The sequence below is a fragment of the Emys orbicularis genome, chromosome 12, assembly GCF_028017835.1.
Source record: "Emys orbicularis isolate rEmyOrb1 chromosome 12, rEmyOrb1.hap1, whole genome shotgun sequence".
In the NCBI taxonomy this organism is placed as follows: Eukaryota; Metazoa; Chordata; order Testudines; family Emydidae; genus Emys; species Emys orbicularis.
In genome coordinates, this window is record NC_088694.1 from 1,480,595 (window position 1) to 1,499,470 (window position 18,876).

At 43.8% G+C, this 18,876-nt stretch overlaps 1 protein-coding gene across 2 annotated transcripts in view; it reads left to right on the forward strand.

Moving 5' to 3' along the window:
* Positions 1 to 2,325: 2,325 nt before the first annotated feature.
* The window catches only part of RPRD1B (regulation of nuclear pre-mRNA domain containing 1B), a 47,407-nt gene continuing 30,856 nt past the window's right edge, over positions 2,326 to 18,876 (forward strand). For both annotated transcript variants that reach the window (XM_065414207.1, XM_065414209.1), the window contains exons 1-3: positions 2,326 to 2,496; positions 5,237 to 5,366; positions 9,531 to 9,664. In XM_065414207.1, the coding sequence (XP_065270279.1) occupies positions 2,346 to 2,496; positions 5,237 to 5,366; positions 9,531 to 9,664 (415 nt within the window). In that variant the 5' untranslated portion in view covers positions 2,326 to 2,345. The remainder of the gene's footprint in view (positions 2,497 to 5,236; positions 5,367 to 9,530; positions 9,665 to 18,876) is intronic.

Here is an 18,876-nt window from a genome sequence, read left to right on the forward strand (position 1 = left end):
ATTAGGTATTTATCTGCATCTGGAGGTGCTGAAGTATCTTTAAAAATCTGGTCTTTGGTCAGGGGCCATGGGGGCAAACTCTTAGAACAAAAGCCATATTCTAGCGTAGTAGGGATATGGCAGAGCATATGCTTGTAGGCCCCAGCTTGAGTCTGCTGAGCTAAAGTGCAGAACAAAGGTGGGTTGATATACTGGATGTGCACGTGATAGGGTAGTGGTAGGACTCTGCGGATTGATTAGTATGCTCTGGTGTCTAATGAGCGTTAGTATGTAGGCTGTTCCATACTGGAACCCATACAGGGCATCAGTTACAACCCATACGTCATGGGGACCACGGCCTGACAGAAATCTTTTCTGAACCTTCTCTTCTAGCCTTCAAACAACCCCCAACCTCTCCAAGCTCATCATCAGAAGCAAGCTCCCCATAGACCAAGACCCAGCATCTCAAAGCAGAACCAGACCTTGCCAGAACAACTGATGCAAAACCTATAGACATATCTCCACTGATCAATACTCCTCACGACCCCCCTTTCAAGACCTACACATGCCTGTCACAACATGTAGTGTACCTCATCCAGTGCACTAAATGCCCCAATAACAACTACTGTATGTGGGTGAAACCAGACAATCACTATGCATTCGAATGAAGTCACACAGGAAAATGGTGGTGGTGTTGTCTTTTACATCACCCAGGGGTGAATGCTCTAGGTAAAACGATCACTCTGTATATGATCTCTTACTCCTCATTCCCAAAGAAAACCTGCACAACACCTTCAAAAGATGAGCCTGGGAGCTTAAATTCGTAACTTTGTTAGACTCTTAAAATCATGGGCTGAATAGAGATATGGGATTTATGGCTTATTACATCATTTTATAACCCACTAACCCCTCTCCAGCTTCCCCCCTATCTCCCTATGACTGAAGGGGTGTCAACCAGCCGCTTCACCTTGAAGGAGCCCTTAAAATATGTGCTGACTACTTATGCAAAACAATCTGTTCCACCTTGTATTTCACTGTGATGCCCTGTGTACCTTCCCCCGACTGGAAGAAGAGCTCTGTGTAAGCTTAACAGCTTGTCTCTTTCACCAACAGAAGTTGGTGCAATATATGACTGCACCCACCTTGTCTCCCTAATGAGAAGTTGACAGGTAAACCTCTGACCCTGACCCCTCCAAAAAGCCCGAGTGGGTGGGATCACTCAGTGGCACTGACAGATGCTCCTGAGGAACCCATTCCATTCACAGGTGCACAGTCCAGGAGGTGAAGGCCATGCCTCAGGCTGTCTACACAAGTGGCCCGACCTGGTAACTACGGCCTTGGGCTGAATCTCTCTGCTTACACCATCTATCTGTAAGCTTGTAGGGGTGGGTGGGGGACACCCAACCAGGCGGGTCCAGAATGCTGAGAAGGGTAATAAACAAGTAAGACTCCCTCCACCCCCTCTGCTCTCCCCCCTACCCCTGTGGCACTTGCAGCAGCCCTCAAGCCTCTCCAAGCCCAGCAATTTAAGAGCCCCAGGCCTGTCCTGCCTTGGGGGAGACCCCCCATGTGAATCCCTGCCCCGTGCACAGAGCTGGGGGGGGGGCAGGAGCCCCTACCCCCCCTCGATGTGAGTCCCTGCACGGAACTGGGGGGGGGCAGGAGCCCCTCTCCCCCCCATGTGAGTCCTTGCCCCCTGCACGGAGCTGGGGGGAGCAGGAGCCCCTGCCCCCCACGTGAATCCCTGTCCCCCCCATGTGAATCCTGCACGGAGCTGGGGGGGGGGTCAGGAGCCCCAGCTTGGAGGCAGAGCCGCAGAGGACCCTCCAAGACCCCCATCTCCTACCTGCTCCAGTCACACACACACCATAGGGGGTGGGCGGCACATGCCGGAAGTAACGTGAACAACCCCCGACCATCCAGCTCAGGAGTCAAGTGAAAAAACTCCCCAGCTTGTCTAGGCAGGAAGAAGAAACAAGAAAAGTCTCAGGTGAGCGCACTGCGCATGCGGAGCTGCCCCGTGCCGGAGATTTGAAATAGGGCTCAGTTCCGCATACAGCGCATGCGTCCTCGGCTGGCGCCGGGTAAAGGTTAGAGAAGTCTCAGCTGGAGTCGCTGCGCATGCGCCGCTTTCCCGCGCCCGCCTCTGGCCCGGTGTGATGTGTGAGCTATAACTGGACACACGGGTGGTCTCTTTTCCCCGCTGGCGACCCGTAGCATGTGGCCCTTTGACCCGCCGAGGCGGGGTGAGAGGTCGGGTGGCCATCTTGCGACAGCGGTGGCGGTTTGTTGTTGGTGAGGCCCCGCCGCGCCCCCTCCCCCCCGGGCTGAGCAGGCCCCGGGGCCGGGCCGGGCCGGGCGGCGCCATGTCCTCCTTCTCGGAGTCGGCCCTGGAGAAGAAGCTCTCGGAGCTGAGCAACTCTCAGCAGAGCGTCCAGACCCTGTCGCTGTGGCTCATCCACCACCGCAAGCACGCCGGGCCCATCGTCTCCGTGTGGCACCGGGAGCTCCGCAAAGGTACCGGGCTCCGGGGGGGCTGCGAAGAGCCCGGGGCGGGGGGCGGGGGGTCCCTACAGGGCAGAGGGGGGCCCTCGCCCGAGCGCCAGACACGGGCCCAGGCCAGCCTGGGTCGGTACCCAGCGCCCGACTGCTGCACGCTCGGGCTCGGTCCTGCTCCGGAGCCGCTCGGCTCCTCCCGCCCCATCGCGCTCGCGGGTGGCGGGGCTGGAGTTTCCCCTCCTCCCTGCGGGCTGCCCCTTGGCGGGGCGCTCGTCTCGCGTTGCTCCTGGCGCACCCTTTCCTTCCCAGTGCGCTTCCCGTCTGAAAGGGGCTTTAGAAACCCTCGTGTAGTCAATTGGGGCAAGTCCCTAGGACGGATGTCGCTTCAATGTAGAATCAGAGACGTGTGCGGCTGTAAGGGAGCTCAAGAAGTCAGATACTCCACCCCCCCCCGCACCTGCTGAGGTGGGGTGAAGTGAAGTGTACCTAGATTTTAAAAGTTTGTATAGATATTAGGGTGACCAGATGTCCCGATTTTGGGGTCTTTTTCTTATATAGGCTCCCATTACCCCCCACCCCCGTCCTGATTTTTCACACTTGCGGTCTCGTCACCCTAATAGATATTGTTGATGTGAACACTTAAAAACCAGTGTAACTGCATCCGTACTAGAGGGCTGCACTGACTTACTTAACGTTGTGCAAAACCTTTATGTGGACAAGCCCTGAGAGTCAGCTGGGGTACAGTAAAACCTGCCAAGAGCAATGGGAGTTAGCAAAAGTGGTCAGCATTTTGCAGAATCAGATACCCAGATCATAACACTTATGAATACATGTTCTTTAAAATCATAGAAATAACATTGTCAAAGTAGTCTATCCGCTGTTTTGTCTGGAAGTCATGGTATTTTTCCAATATACCTATTCTTTGTGGACTGCTACATGGTAGAAGTGTGGTGGCCTCACACAGACATTTTTTGGGCTTTCTTTTCCTGGGAATTCATCCAGTGTCTACCTTTCTAGTGTCTACATTGCATTTTGCAATGATCCTCCCTGAGGGTTAGAGAATAAGACGGAGAATATCTTATTGCCCTTATATAAGGTACCCCCACATCTTGAATACTGCATACAGATGTGGTCTCCTCATCTCAAAAAAGATATACTGGCATTAGAAAAAGTTCAAAAAAGGGCAACTAAAATGATTAGGGGTTTGGAACGGGTCCCATATGAGGAGAGATTAAAGAGGCTAGGACTTTTCAGCTTGGAAAAGAGGAGACGAAGGGGGGATATGATAGAGGTATATAAAATCATGAGTGGTGTGGAGAAAGTGAATAAGGAAAAGTTATTTACTTGTTCCCATAATATAAGAACTAGGGACCACCAAATGAAATTAATGGGCAGCAGGCTTAAAACAAATAAAAGGAAGTTTATTCACACAGCGCACAGTCAACTTGTGGAACTCCTTGCCTGAGGAGGTTGTGAAGGCTAGGACTATAACCGGGTTTAAAAGAGAACTAGTTACATTCATGGAGGTTAAGTCCATTAACAGCTGTTAGCCAGGATGGGTAAGGAATGGTGTCCCTAGCCTCTGTTTGTCAGAGGGTGCAGATCGATGGCAGGAGAGAGATCACTTGATAATTACCTGTTAGGTTCGCTCCCTCTGGGGCACCTGGCATTGGCCGCTGTCAGTAGACAGGATACTGGGCTGGATGGACCTTTGGTCTGACCCAGTATGGCCTTTCTTATGAATAGGTGTGAAACTGACCGGAGTTTTGTTAATTTCATTTTGCTGCTTGTTGCAGATATGGTAGTTTTTTTGCCAGTTGAGGTAGATGGGGCTGTATGGAGTCACATTTGGAAGTTTTTAAACGTGAAAGCTTAGAATCTGCAGAAATTGATAGTCTAGCTGCATGCCCTTTACTTGGCAAGATTTTGTTAGTCCTGCACTTATATAAGGTATTAGGTGTCACCATATATGGTAATAGAAAAGACTATGTATTTGAAAGAGCTGAGTTAGGCTCGCTGTGGGAACCAGAGCTGAATTTCCTGACTCTTGTGTATGTAAATTCTTAATTGTCGTCATGTATAATATAGCTTTGCATATACTCTAGAGAGTTTGTCTCCTGTAGATTCTGTTCTTCAGAATGTAGGGTCTGTTGGCATTGACTAATGGTGATAAATGGAAAAAGCTAACTTTCGTGGGATTGAGTAAAAACACATTGCTAATAGCTATTTCCATGTAGCATGGATTAGAAAAATTGATTTTGAAAAATAAAAGGTCCTAGGTTCAAGCTCTTCCAGCCAGGGATGTTCAGTAATTAAACAGTTTAAGTATAAGGCTAAAATAATACTGTTTCAATATATTTGATTAATAAAAAATAAGTCTATTGTCACATTAATTTGGTGTTAAGTTGCAACAGCTTCTTTTCATTTTAACCTATACTTGTGGTGAGGTTTAATGTTTATGCAGCACTATGAGATCATCAGATGAAAGATGCACAGTAATATTAGGATTATTTCCCTTTTTGTTTTATAAATTAATTACAAACCAAATTCTAGCTAAAGCAAAGAGAGTCAAGAACTGGTTGATCAAAAGCAGCTAGCTGCTTTTGCTACTTTGGTAAAATTGAAATGCAGGAAACTCAGCCATATTTTAAGCTGAGAAACTGTGACCACTTTTGGAATGTATAACAAGTAGCCTCAGAATAAAACATGAAATGAGAAATAAAGAATGCAAGTTAAGTTGTCTTCTCTTCTTTCCCAGCAAAATCAAGTAGGAAGCTTACATTTCTATATTTGGCGAACGATGTCATCCAGAACAGTAAAAGGAAGGGTCCTGAATTCACAAGGGAGTTTGAATCTGTTCTTGTGGATGCTATTTCTCATGTTGCCAGGTAAGTTTGAACATTCATCCATTCAGCTTTCCTTCTCCAATTTCTTTCTCCATAGCTTTTATGCTAAATATTCCACAAGTTTAAATTCAAGTGCTTTTCAGTTATAGGAATATGTTTGCTCAGGAAGGTTAAATTGTCTTTACTAGAAGCTGAACTCTAACTCCTTTCCGTTAAGAAATTGTCAGTTTTGCCTTGCTCTTGAGAAACAGAAGTAAAGTTGTGGGAAGCTGGTTCTGATTTTGGTTCTGTGCAATGACAGTTGGTTTGTGGGTTTTTTGTGCGTAACTCCTATGCAGGTTAAATACTTTACACTAATCCATAAATCTCAAAGCTCTGTACAAAGTTGGAAATCATCTCTGGTCTAAAGATGGTGAAACTGAGCAGTTAAATGATTTGTCCAAAGTCACATAATTTGTCACTAGAAGAGAGTGTCACACAATGAGTAACTCTTTCCCTTAGTGGGAGAGTTTGAAACAGAACTCGGGTTTCCTGACTACTAGCTATCAGGTCAGTCCACTAGACCAGTTTTTCCTATAATGAGCTTTGAAATTGTGTTATTTCAAAGTGCTTTATTAATATGACCACACACACCAGTTTGGTGCGGGTGGGAGGGATAGCTCAGTGGTTTGAGCATTGGCCTGCTAAACCCAGGGTTGTGAGTTCAATCCTTGAGGGGGCCACTTAGGGATCTGGGGCAAAAATCTGTCTGGGGATTGGTCCTGCTTCGAGCAGCGGGTTGGACTAAATGACCTCCTGAGGTCCCTTCCAACCCTGATATTCTATGATTCTGCTTTTGTTTTCTGCTGCTGTGCTGCTAATTAGCTGCTATATTTGGTTTTTCCAAAAGATGTGCAGTTTAAAAATTATCTTCATATTTAAACTAATAAATCTATTTCTAGATCTCACTTACCTACCTAAAAAGTTATAGATAGGTCTGAAACATGTTACTAGCTAGAATATTCCCTATAGAAAACTTAATTTAAACTTCCTTCTTCTATACAATCTCATCAATGGGCTTTAGAGTACAGTTCTTTTATGTCTTGCTTTTGTGTAGACATCATTTTAATATGCTACTAGGTGAGATCTGATTATAGAGTTAAATTATGTCTCAGAATCTATATATCTGGTAGTTCCAAATTGTGTGAGCTTTACTGGCTCATATCAACTGTTATCAAATGATAGGCCTCCTTCCTGTCATAAGATGGTCCATAGCTAGTTAGGGATTGTTATACTATTTAGAGACGAGCTTAGTCCCTGAACCAAACAGTTATAATGCACAGGGGAATTAAAGAGCATCCCTGTGGTGGGAAGAACACCTCAACTGTCCAACACTGTGGCCTTTAATTTCAAAAGGGGGAACTATACAAAAATGAGGGGGTTAGTTAGACAAAAGTTAAAAGGTACAGTGACTAAAGTGAAATCCCTGCAAGTTGCGTGGGCCCTTTTTAAAGACACCATAATAGAGGCTCAACTTCAATGTATACCCCAAATTAAGAAAAACAGTAAAAGAACTAAAAAAGAGCCACCGTGGCTTAACAACCATGTAAAAGAAGCAGTGAGAGATAAAAAGACTTCCTTTAAAAAGTGGAAGTCAAATCCTAGTGAGGCAAATAGAAAGGAGCACAAACACTGCCAACTTAAGTGCAAGAGTGTAATAAGAAAAGCCAAAGAGGAGTTTGAAGAACGGCTAGCCAAAAACTCCAAAGGTAATAACAAAATGTTTTTTAAGTACATCAGAAGCAGGAAGCCTGCTAAACAACCAGTGGGGCCCCTTGACGATGAAAATACAAAAGGAGCGCTTAAAGATGATAAAGTCATTGCGGAGAAACTAAATGGATTCTTTGCTTCAGTCTTCACGGCTGAGGATGTTAGGGAGATTCCCAAACCTGAGCTGGCTTTTGTAGGTGACAAATCTGAGGAACTGTCACAGATTGAAGTATCACTAGAGGAGGTTTTGGAATTAATTGATAAACTCAACATTAACAAGTCACCGGGACCAGATGGCATTCACCCAAGAGTTCTGAAAGAACTCAAATGTGAAGTTGCGGAACTATTAACTAAGGTTTGTAACCTGTCCTTTAAATCGGCTTCGGTACCCAATGACTGGAAGTTAGCTAATGTAACGCCAATATTTAAAAAGGGCTCTAGGGGTGATCCCGGCAATTACAGACCGGTAAGTCTAACGTCGGTACCGGGCAAATTAGTTGAAACAATAGTAAAGAACAAAATTGTCAGACACATAGAAAAACATAAACTCTTGAACAATAGTCAACATGGTTTCTGTAAAGGGAAATCGTGTCTTACTAATCTATTAGAGTTCTTTGAAGGGGTCAACAAACATGTGGACAAGGGGGATCCGGTGGACATAGTGTACTTAGATTTCCAGAAAGCCTTTGACAAGGTCCCTCACCAAAGGCTCTTACGTAAATTAAGCTGTCATGGGATAAAAGGGAAGGTCCTTTCATGGATTGTTCCCTGTCCTTTAACCAGTTCTCAAAGGGTAGGAATTAATGGTAAATTCTCAGAATGGAGAGGGGTAACTAGTGGTGTTCCCCAAGGGTCAGTCCTAGGACCTATCCTATTCAATTTATTCATAAATGATCTGGAGAAAGGGGTAAACAGTGAGGTGGCAAAGTTTGCAGATGATACTAAACTACTCAAGATAGTTAAGACCAAAGCAGATTGTGAAGAACTTCAAAAAGATCTCACAAAACTAAGTGATTGGGCAACAAAATGGCAAATGAAATTTAATGTGGATAAATGTAAAGTAATGCACATTGGAAAAAATAACCCCAACTATACATACAACATGATGGGGGCTAATTTAGCTACAACGAGTCAGGAAAAAGATCTTGGCGTCATCGTGGATAGTTCTCTAAAGATGTCCACGCAGTGTGCAGAGGCGGTCAAAAAAGCAAACAGGATGTTAGGAATCATTAAAAAGGGGATAGAGAATAAGACTGAGAATATATTATTGCCCTTATATAATTCCATGGTTCGCCCACATCTCGAATACTGTGTACAGATGTGGTCTCCTCACCTCAAAAAAGATATTCTAGCACTAGAAAAGGTTCAGAAAAGAGCAACTAAAATGATTAAGGGTTTAGAGAGGGTCCCATATGAGGAAAGATTAAAGAGGCTAGGACTCTTCAGTTTGGAAAAGAGAAGACTAAGGGGGGACATGATAGAGGTATATAAAATCATGAGTGATGTTGAGAAAGTGGATAAGGAAAAGTTATTTACTTATTCCCATAATACAAGAACTAGGGGTCACCAAATGAAATTAATAGGCAGCAGGTTTAAAACAAATAAAAGGAAGTTCTTCTTCACGCAGCGCACAGTCAACTTGTGGAACTCCTTACCTGAGGAGGTTGTGAAGGCTAGGACTATAACAATGTTTAAAAGGGGACTGGATACATTCATGGTGGCTAAGTCCATAAATGGCTATTAGCTAGGATGGGTAAGAATGGTGTCCCTAGCCTCTGTTCGTCAGAGGATGGAGATGGATGGCAGGAGAGAGATCACTTGATCATTGCCTGTTAGGTTCACTCCCTCTGGGGCACCTGGCATTGGCCACTGTCGGTAGACAGATACTGGGCTAGATGGACCTTTGGTCTGACCCAGTACGGCCTTTCTTATGTTCTTATAATGACAGTGTGTTCTGGATAACTACATAACTCTTGGCACTGTTTCTTATTCCTTAGAAGTCTTGTTAATTTGGTTGATGTTTAATAAGTAAATTCTCATTTGAATGCCTAATGACCGAAACAATTTCATTTTTAATTAGGATGTCATTGACTGAAACAATCATTAGACATGAACATTTTAAACTATAAACCTGGTAACTTTGTAGGATTTTCATACTTCTTTCTACAACAGCAGAAAGATACTATTTTTCCCTCTCTGCAAAAGTTCTTCTGCAGTGGGGAGTGGGGTGGGCAGAAAAGACTGCGGTTACTTCTACACACTGGGTTCCAGCTTAAGGGGAAAATGTTACCTAAGTATTTTGCACAGTGTACTCCAGACGGTACAAGAAAGCCTGTCCCCAAGCTTGCATCTTCCTCTGATGGGTGCAGCTCCTAATTTGCACGATGGCATTTTAAAAAAACATACTCATGTTGTTTAACCAAAGTTTTAACTATTTTTTTTTTAATATTTGAACAGAGAGGCAGATGAGGGCTGCAAAAAGCCCTTGGAGCGACTGCTTAACATCTGGCAAGAAAGGAGCGTGTATGGCAGCGAGTTCATACAACAGCTGAAACTTTCTATGGAGGACACCAGTAGCCCTCCACCAAAAGGTAAAAGCATAGCTTTAAAAAAAAAAAAAAAGCAGTAACAAATGCCACATTGAAAAGTTAATCTGTCACTAACTGACATTAGAACTCTGGTGGTAAACAGGCCAGTTCCTGGCATCGTGCACATCTAAGGTTAGGAGAATTGCTGTCAGAACTGACACTGGAGTCACCAAGGGTAAGTCTACACTGCATTTTAAAAAACCTGGGTCTAAAGACTTGGCTGACACTATGGTGCTAAAACAGCCGTGTACATGTCTGAGCTTGGCCTCTGAAGCCCACCCCTCTCCGTAGGCTTTCGAGCCAGAGTCTATAGAGCCATGCTGTGAGATTTGCTGCTCTGGGTTTCTGCTTGCCATTTAAGCAAACCTCTAGACTAATTGTCTCGAAGAGATTTTGTATTAGTAGAGATGACGGATCTGGTTTGTTTGCCTGAGACCTCATGGCCCTGTTACCATGGGCCTGCGCCAGGTCGTTTGACTCTACACTTCCAAGTGGATACACTCTGGATCTATCTTTCTAGACTTGTGTAGATTTTGGGGATATAAGGAACAATCCCGATGGTGACCATGGTCACCACCTCCAGGGTGAGATTAGGACTCTTCTGCTCGCCTGTAGAAACAGGCAACTGCAGTGATGGTCCAACCAAGGAGACAATGTAACTTGTTGGTTTCCAGGGCACTCTGACAGTTAAAATTGTCCTGCCTCCAGACACGAGTGTGGATGGTTAGGTGGGTCATTACAATGGTCTGTTCTCCACACTTTGGTCCTCGGATGCCCTTCCTCAGTCTGTATCATCCTTATAGATCACCATGATTTAACAGTGAGTTTTTGGCAAATGGAAGTGGAAGGCTAGAAAATGACATTGCAGTTGGTTTGGCTGGTTTCTTTTTAACTCATGTTGGTAACAACTGAAACTGGCTTTTGTGTGATGGATTTTCAGTGGCTTTCTGACACAAATTGACTTCAGTCCAATTCCTGGTGGGCATCTATATCACAAAAGCCACCTTTATAGCTGGTAGATCAAAGATTGAGTGGATCATAAAGTAAAAACACTGACCTTCTTGCTTGTTTTCCTTGTGGCTTTTCAAACACAAGTAAGATTGCAGTATGTAACAAAAGCAGGTGTGATATTAGCCTTCAGAAAAAACTGACTTCAGTAGCTTCTGAATTTACAAACTACCATGGAAACAGTAGGTTGGAAATCTGTAGTATAAATATCTTTAGGTTGGCAAAAGGTGGCTCCGTTAAACAAAATTCTTGGAACTCCTGAGGATATTTGATACTCTGATAATGAATATACTTTTCTTTTTAGTCCTAAGACTGTGTGATAACTCAAAGCAGAAAATTCTGCGTGGTTATGTCAATGTATAAACTGGCCATCAGGAAGTTTAGACTTGAAATTAGACAAAGGCTTCAAACCATCACAGGAGTGAAGTTCTGGAACAGCCTTCCAAGGGGAGTAGTGGGGGCAAAAGACATATCTGGCTTCAAGACTAAGCTTGATAAGTTTATGGAGGGGATGGTATGATGGGATATCAATTAATTGCCAAAATTAGGCTCTTTGACTATTAGCGTTAAATATGCCCAATGGCCTGTGATGGGATGTTAGATGAGTTGGGATCTGAGTTACTACAGAGAATTCTTTCCTGGGTGTCTGGCTGGTGAGTCTTGCCCACATGCTCAGGGTTTAGCTGATTGCCATATTTGGGGTCGGGAAGGAATTTTCCTCCAGGGCAGATTGGCAGAGGCCCTGAGGGTTTTTCGCCTTCCTCTGCAGCATGGGGCACGGGTCACTTGCTGGAGGATTTTCTGCACCTTGAAGTCTTTAAACCATGATTTGAGGACTTCAGTGGCTCAGACATAGGTTAGGGGTTTGTTGCGGGAGTAGGTGGTGGGTGAGATTCTGTGGCCTGCGTTGTGCAGGACGTCAGACTAGACGATCATATTGGTCCCTTCTGACCTTAAAGTGTCTGAGTCTATGTACACCGTTGTACAAAGCCACAGTGATTGATAAGATATGCTTGAATAGATGCGATTTGTTGAACAGGATGGCTCTGAATAAATTCTAGAGCTTTCAGTATGCTTAGGAACCTGTGATACTTGCCCAAATGTGGTGACACCATAGAAGACTGAGTAGGGAAAGTATCAAAGCTGAACACTTCATATTGCAGAAATATTAATATTGATTATTCACTGCTGCTTGCTTGATGTAGCCCCTCTCCTCTTCCTCTCATTTAACTGAAATCATTGCAATTAATTTCTAATCAATTTGAAACATATACTGGCTATGTATCCTATGGGTGCATATCCTTATGATACAAAATGGATTGCATGAGTTAAGGAAGAAAACATAAAATCATCACTGAAAGTTTGCAGATAACACACATCGGGGAGTGGTAAATAATGAAGAGGACAAGTCCCGCATAGAGTTATCTGGATCACTTGATAAGCTGGGTGCAAGAAAATATGCACTTTGATATGGTTAAATATATACATCAAGGAGCAAAGAATGTAGGCCATACTTACAGAATGGGGGGCTCTTATCTTGGGAAGCAGTGACTCTGAGAAAGATTTGGCGGTCATGGTGGATAATCAGCTGAACATGAGCTCCCAGTGTGATGCTGTGGCCATAAGGGCTAATACAGTCCTTGGAGGCGTAAATGGGAAGCTCGAGTAGGAGTAGAGAGGTTATATCACCTCTGTATTTGGCCCTGGTGCCACCAAGGCTGTAATATGGTGTCCGCAATTTATCTTGGAAAGGGCTCAGAGAAGAGCCGTGAGAATGATTAAAGGATTAGAAAACCTGCCTTATGGTGTTAACTTCAGGGATAAATCTATTTAGTTTAATAAAGGAAAGGTTAAGGGTTGACTTGATCATGGTCTGTAAAGTATCTACATAGGGAACAAATATTTAATGGGCTTTTCAGTCTAGCAGAAAAAGGTATAACGCAATCTAATGCTGAAAGTAGTTGACACTAGCCAAATTCAGACTGGAAACAAGGTGTAAATTTTTAACAGCGAGGGTAATTAACCATTGGAACAGTTTACTAAGTGCCATGGTTGATTCTCCATCACTGGCAATTTTAAAATCAAGGTTAGATTCTTTTTTTATATTTAAGATCTGCTCTCGGAATTATTTTGGGGAAGTTCTCTGGCCGGTGTTACACAGGAGGTCAGACTGGATGATCACAATGGTACTTTCTGGCCTTGGAATCTATGAGGAGACAATCCCATGAGGGGAGGAAGAGAAATCTTGCAAGCAGATTTGTTATTTAGCTTTCACTTCTTATGGGTTATAAGCTATTTCCACACTGGAGGCCTTTCAGTTTCCTCAAGGAAATATGTGGAGTATTTCTCTCACACATACATGCAAACATATGTGGACATCTATATTTCGTTTGTATGTCTTTCAAACCTAAATGTATCTAATAAGATATTCTTGTAGCTAGTTTCTAATTAATCTCCTGTTTGTTAGTAGAATTTGAATAGCCCATTCCTTTAGCAAGAAATGAATTGTATATATCCTACCTAGTTTCAGTTAACTTATATTTTAAGCACTTAAAAAGTCAGAAAAACTAGGTCTGGGCGGACTTTAGTTGCAAAATCCTTTGTCTAACTATTAAACATACCAGCTTTATAGATTATTTCCATGTGACTGGTTTGCAAGTGAAATAGGGGAGAAGTGGTTGAGCTAACTCTGTCACGATTACAGGCTGAGCAAAAAATTTTTGGGGAAGTTTTTTTGTGGGGAAAACGCAGTTTCAGGTCCATCGTTGTTACTGTTACAACTCCTAGTCGTGATGGCAGTGGATAGTCATTGGGCTAAGGAAAGAGTGAGTGATTGTACAGCCTGGTAGTTAGAGCCTTCGCCTAGAATGCAGGCAACCCAAGTTCAACCCCTGCTCCAACGGTTATTTATAAAAGTGGAACCACTTCAAGAGGAGAGATTGAGAATGCCTGAGACACTGGGATATTCTGGTATGAGGCTCTCTCCTGCCATGTGGGAGACAAACCCTTTCTGCACACCAGAGAGAGGAATTGAACCTCAGTCTCCCACATCTCGGGTGAGAACCATAACTCCATTGGGTTAGGATTGAGGGAAGCTTCTCCTCCTCTGGCCACTTTGTAAATCCTTCCCTTTCCATTGGTGAAAATACTTGAAGGTTAGGGCTGTCGTGCAATTAAAAAAATGAATAGAATACCATTTATTGAAATTTTTTGGATGTTTTCTACATTTTCAAATATATTGATTTCAATTACAACACAGAATACAAAGTGTACAGTGCTCACTTTATATTTTTTTTATTACAGGTATTTGCACTGTAAAAAAACAAAAGAAATAGTATTTTACAATTCACCTAATACAAGTACTGTAGTGCAATCTCTTTATCATGAAAGTTGAACTTACGAATATAGAATTATGTACAAAAAACTGCATTCAAAAATAAAACAATGCAAAATTGTAGAGCCTGCAAGTCCACTCAGTCCTACTTCTTGTTCAGCTCAGACAGACAAGTTTGTTTATATTTGCAGGAGACAAAGCTGCCTGTTTCTTGTTTACAATGTCACCTGAAAGTGAGAACAGGCGTTTGCATGGCACTGTTGTAGCCGGCATCGCAAGATATTTATGTGGCAGATATGCTAAAGATTCGTATGTCCATTCATGCTTCAGACATCATTCCAGGGGACGTGTGTCCATGCTTATGATGGGTTCTGCTCGATAACAATCCAAAGCAGTGTGGACCGACTTAGAAATATAGAATATCAGGGTTGGAAGGGACCTCAGGAGATCATCTAGTCCAACCCCCTGCTCAAAGCAGGACAAATCCCCAGACAGGTGTGTGTGTGTGTGTGTTTTTTTACACCCCAGTTCCCTAAATGGCCCCCTCAAGGATTGAACTCACAACCCTGGGTTTAGCAGGCCAATGCTCAAACCACTGAGCTATCCGTCCCCCCTTCTTGATTTTTGTTGAAAAATGTCAAAAACTATCATTTTTGTTTGACCCCAAACAGTTTATTTTAAATGCCAACAAACTGAAAAATCTGTTATTCACCCACCAACTGGGGGGTGGCACAACTTAACAAGGAACTGACCTGTTGAGCTCAGTAGCAGAGGCTGGATCTAGTGTAGGATTGGAATGTGAGGGGCAAGGCCAGTGCTGAAGCTGAGGGAGCAGAGAAGAAGAGCACCAGCAGAGAGAGAGAAAAGCAGGGAGGGATGGCTCCAGCTGTAACTATAATGAGGCAGCCTGGTGACAGTAGAGAAGGAAGCAGTTTGGAGCAGAGCAGCATTGCTCATGTCCACCCTGGATAGGCTACCAGCTAATGTACGTGTAAACCGACATGGATAGTCTTCCCCCCTCCCAGAAACCAAAGAAAGGGGTTAGGTATCAGAAGATGCACTGGAGCTCATGGCCATAATATGTAATAGTTTTTTGGGGGGTTCTCGTATTTAGTCATGCCCCCAGCCTCTGACTTTTTTCTGATGATCTCCTTCTGTCCAGTCCCAAAAGATGTATTTTAGTTGGGATTTGTAATTTGGTGGTAAAACAAACAGACCTTAATCTTTTTCCAGAAATGAATTTCTCAAACTGAGGTTCCTTGGCCATAGCTCAAGTTGCTAAATTGCTGCAATTAATAAGCTAAAGCCTACTGAACTTTCACTTGTCCCACACTGGTGGCAAGCTGTGTATTTCATATTTTTATTTTCTTGTTCTCAGGGTTCTTCTATAAATGAGCAAGGTTTAAAACACCAGGTGGGTCTTTGAGCATTTGTCCACACAGATCCCACTGTAGGATGTGTGCTCCCGTGCATGGGAGCTCAGAGTCTTTTAGCCAGCAGTGTCCGTTGGGGCTGTGCGTGTGCCCTGTACACCCTGGCACCCCAGAATAAGGGTATAAAGGGCAGAGCAGCCCCAACCATTTCCTGCCACCCGTGGTAGCTAGTCAGAGCCTGTGTGTCGTGTCGTCTTTTGGATAGGATTAGGGTTTTATAGTTGGTGAGTCTCGTTAAGTTTAATTAAAGTACATTGGCTTTTTAAAAAAATACTTTTTCTTGTTTCTTCTGGGTCTCACCTTGGTACCAAGGAGTAGGTGTGGTGGCTGAGAATAGGTCTCCTGGCTTTTAAAATCTGCCTGCCTGTGAGACAGCTATGCCTATGAAATGCCTCTTTTGTTTTGGGGCGTCTCCTGTCTTAAACAAGCGCTCTATTTGTAACTTTTTTTTAAGTGCACTCAGAAGGCTCATGATGCCTGCTTGAAGCTGTTTCTGATGGTAGAGAATGAGAAGAGTCTCTCTGACTCCAAGGATCCTCCTCAAAAGCAGTCTGCTCCTGCCTCACAGCTGGGTTCAGCTAATGTGCTGGCTACAAGAGACGCTACTTGGGGTGCTAAGAGGTCTTCTGGCTCTAAAAGATGTCATGCTTCCTTGAAACACTCTGAGCCTTTTCATCAGTCCTCTTCAGCTCAGTCAGTGTCTACTACTGCCCAAGGTAGGAAGGGGCAAAAAAATCTCTGGATGGGCATTGGCACGAATAGCTGTCCCTGGTCCCAGCCAAGAGGAAGGCTCAAATTCATCATGCCTCTGACTTACCCAAGCATGCGCCTTTGAAGTTGCATCTGTACTTCCAGTTTTCAAAGACTGGGGGATCCCATTTTTCAGCTGCTATACCACGTCCTCTGTCTTCAGTGACTGACAGTGCTTTCTTGCTACTGTTGGCATTGATACTGTATACCACAGATTCATCACTACCGCATCCTGATGAGACCACCTCATTTACTGAGACTCTTGCTTTGGTATGGTCAGTCACAATATTGTTGACATCAGTATTGCCCAGGCTGCCTTTAAGTCTCCTAAAACTGGAGTACTCTTTGCTAGATGTCTCTCCTTTATCTGTAGCATCCAAGTCCCTGCTGATCCTGGAAACCAGGGTATTGATAGTGAAAATCTCTGGTCATCTTCTGTGGTAGTATTGCTTACTTCTCATAGTATGATGTCTGAATCTGTTCCTGTTTCTACTCCTGAGGGGAGTGTGTCTCCTTATACTCATCTGCGTTGTAATTTTCATATAGCAGCAGGAACCCTTCTACTAGCACAGTGGTTCTCAAACTTTTGTACTGGTGACCCCTTTCACATAGCAAGCCTCTGAGTGTGGACCCCCCCCCATATATATTAAAAAAAAAATTTAAAAATATATTTAACACCATTATAAATGCTGGAGGCAAAACAGGGTTTGAGGTGGAGGCTGACAGCTTGCGACCCCTCCTCCCCCCATGTAATAACCTCATGACACCCTGAGGGGTCCTGACCCCCAGTTTGAGAACCCCTGTACTAGCAGATCTCCTCCTTTGCCTAGAATAGTTCTTGAGAGAAGCCTTGAAAGGAATCTCTTTTGTCATAGATCTCCTCTTTAGAGAGGTTTCAGGTTCTGTACTACGCATTTCTGTGGCACAATACAGGGTGAAGTTTTGGCCCTGTTGATCTGTATGAAACCCTCAGCTTTACCCCCTTTTTATTCAGCTACATTGATATTTAGAGTAAGGTCACTTGCTCCTAATGATTCATCTAAGGAGGCTCCGTTATCTCATCAAGAGTTCTTTCAGAGTTACGAACAAGAACCCCATAATGAGGAAGAACACCTTGTGGAGGAGTATGAGGACCTATCGGTTTCCCCAGCCATATCGTCGTCATCACCTGATGAAACTGTGACTCCATCTACCATGTCCACAATAGACTATTTCAAGGCACTCAAAGACCTCCTTAAAAGAATGGTGGACACCTAGAGATTTTCCTAGAGGTCATCCTGGAGAGGTCTTGTGAATTATTTGATATTTTGCACCCAGTATTCCAGGTTTGCTTGGTCATGTCTATTAACCAAGGATCTGTGGCATATCCTGGCATCTATCTTTGATACGTCTAAGAGGGCAGGTCGCAGGTACAAAGGGGTTCCCTCTAAGACATTTGAATATTTTATTTTAACCTCATCCTTAAGTTTTTAGTTGTGGCAGCAACTCATGACAAATCTAAGCTGTCTTGCACCCCTAAATCTATGTACAGAGATGAGCCCCAGCAGATGGATCTTCTTAGGGCAATAAGGTTTATTCCTCTGCTGGCTTGCAGATCTGTACCGCCAACTATCAGGCTTTGTTGGTGCAGTTCAATTTTCTGCAGTGGGAGAAAGTGTTACAGCTAAGAGACAAACTTCCTCAAGGCACCAGAGGTAAGTTGAAGGCTGTGACTGTGGAGGGCCAACTGGTGGGGAAGATAGAAGCATCCAGAGACCTGGCAAAGCTGACATTGCAGTGCCCACTCACCTCACAACAATCAATAAGCACTGAACATCATGTTCTTAGACATACTGAAGGAGGTTCAGACCGCAATTGAAGACCTTCCTTTCAAAATGACAAGGTACTTCACTCTTCAAAGGACTCTAGTGTGATGCTTCAGTATCTGGTACTATACACACCCTGGTAAAAGAGGAAGCAAAGCAGTTATAAGCCCTTCTCAAGGTATCTGCTTCGTATCTGTAGCAGCAAAGTGCTTCTCATCTTTCTAAGAAAACGCGTCACTTCAAAGGAATCCCCTCTACCTTTTACTGCTTATTTTTTATTTATTTTTTTTTCTTCAAGAGAAAATTGAAAATACAACATAGCCTTCCCTTCCTTCCTTCCTACAACTCCCTCCTCCTTCTCCCTGGTCAGAGATGCAGAAATTTCTGATTTGCTATCTTCCTCTAACCCCTCCACTTGCCCCAGTGACTCCATCCCCTGATCTGCCTCATGCCCACTTTGATCTCCTTCCTTACTCTTCTCTTTAACCTCTCACTCTCCTTTGACGCCTTCCCTTCACAATACAAACATGCGTTACTCTCCTATCATAAATCCCACCCTTCACCCCACTTGCCTTTTCAGCTAGTGGCCCATCACCCATTTCCCTTTCATCTCTAAGATCATTGAGCGTACTATTTACATAGGTGTCTGGAGTTCTTCTCCAGTTCCATTCTAGATCCTCTCCAATCTGGCATCTGTTCCTTGCACTCAACTGACGCTGCTCTCGCCAGAGTATTTAATGGTCTCTTCTTAGCCAAATCTCAGAATTAGTGTTACTCCTTCATCCTCCTTGACACTTTTAACACAGCTGATGATGCTTTTCTTTGAAATATTATCCTCCCTTTGCTCCTGGGACTCTTTCTCTTGGCGCTCCTCCTACCTCTCTA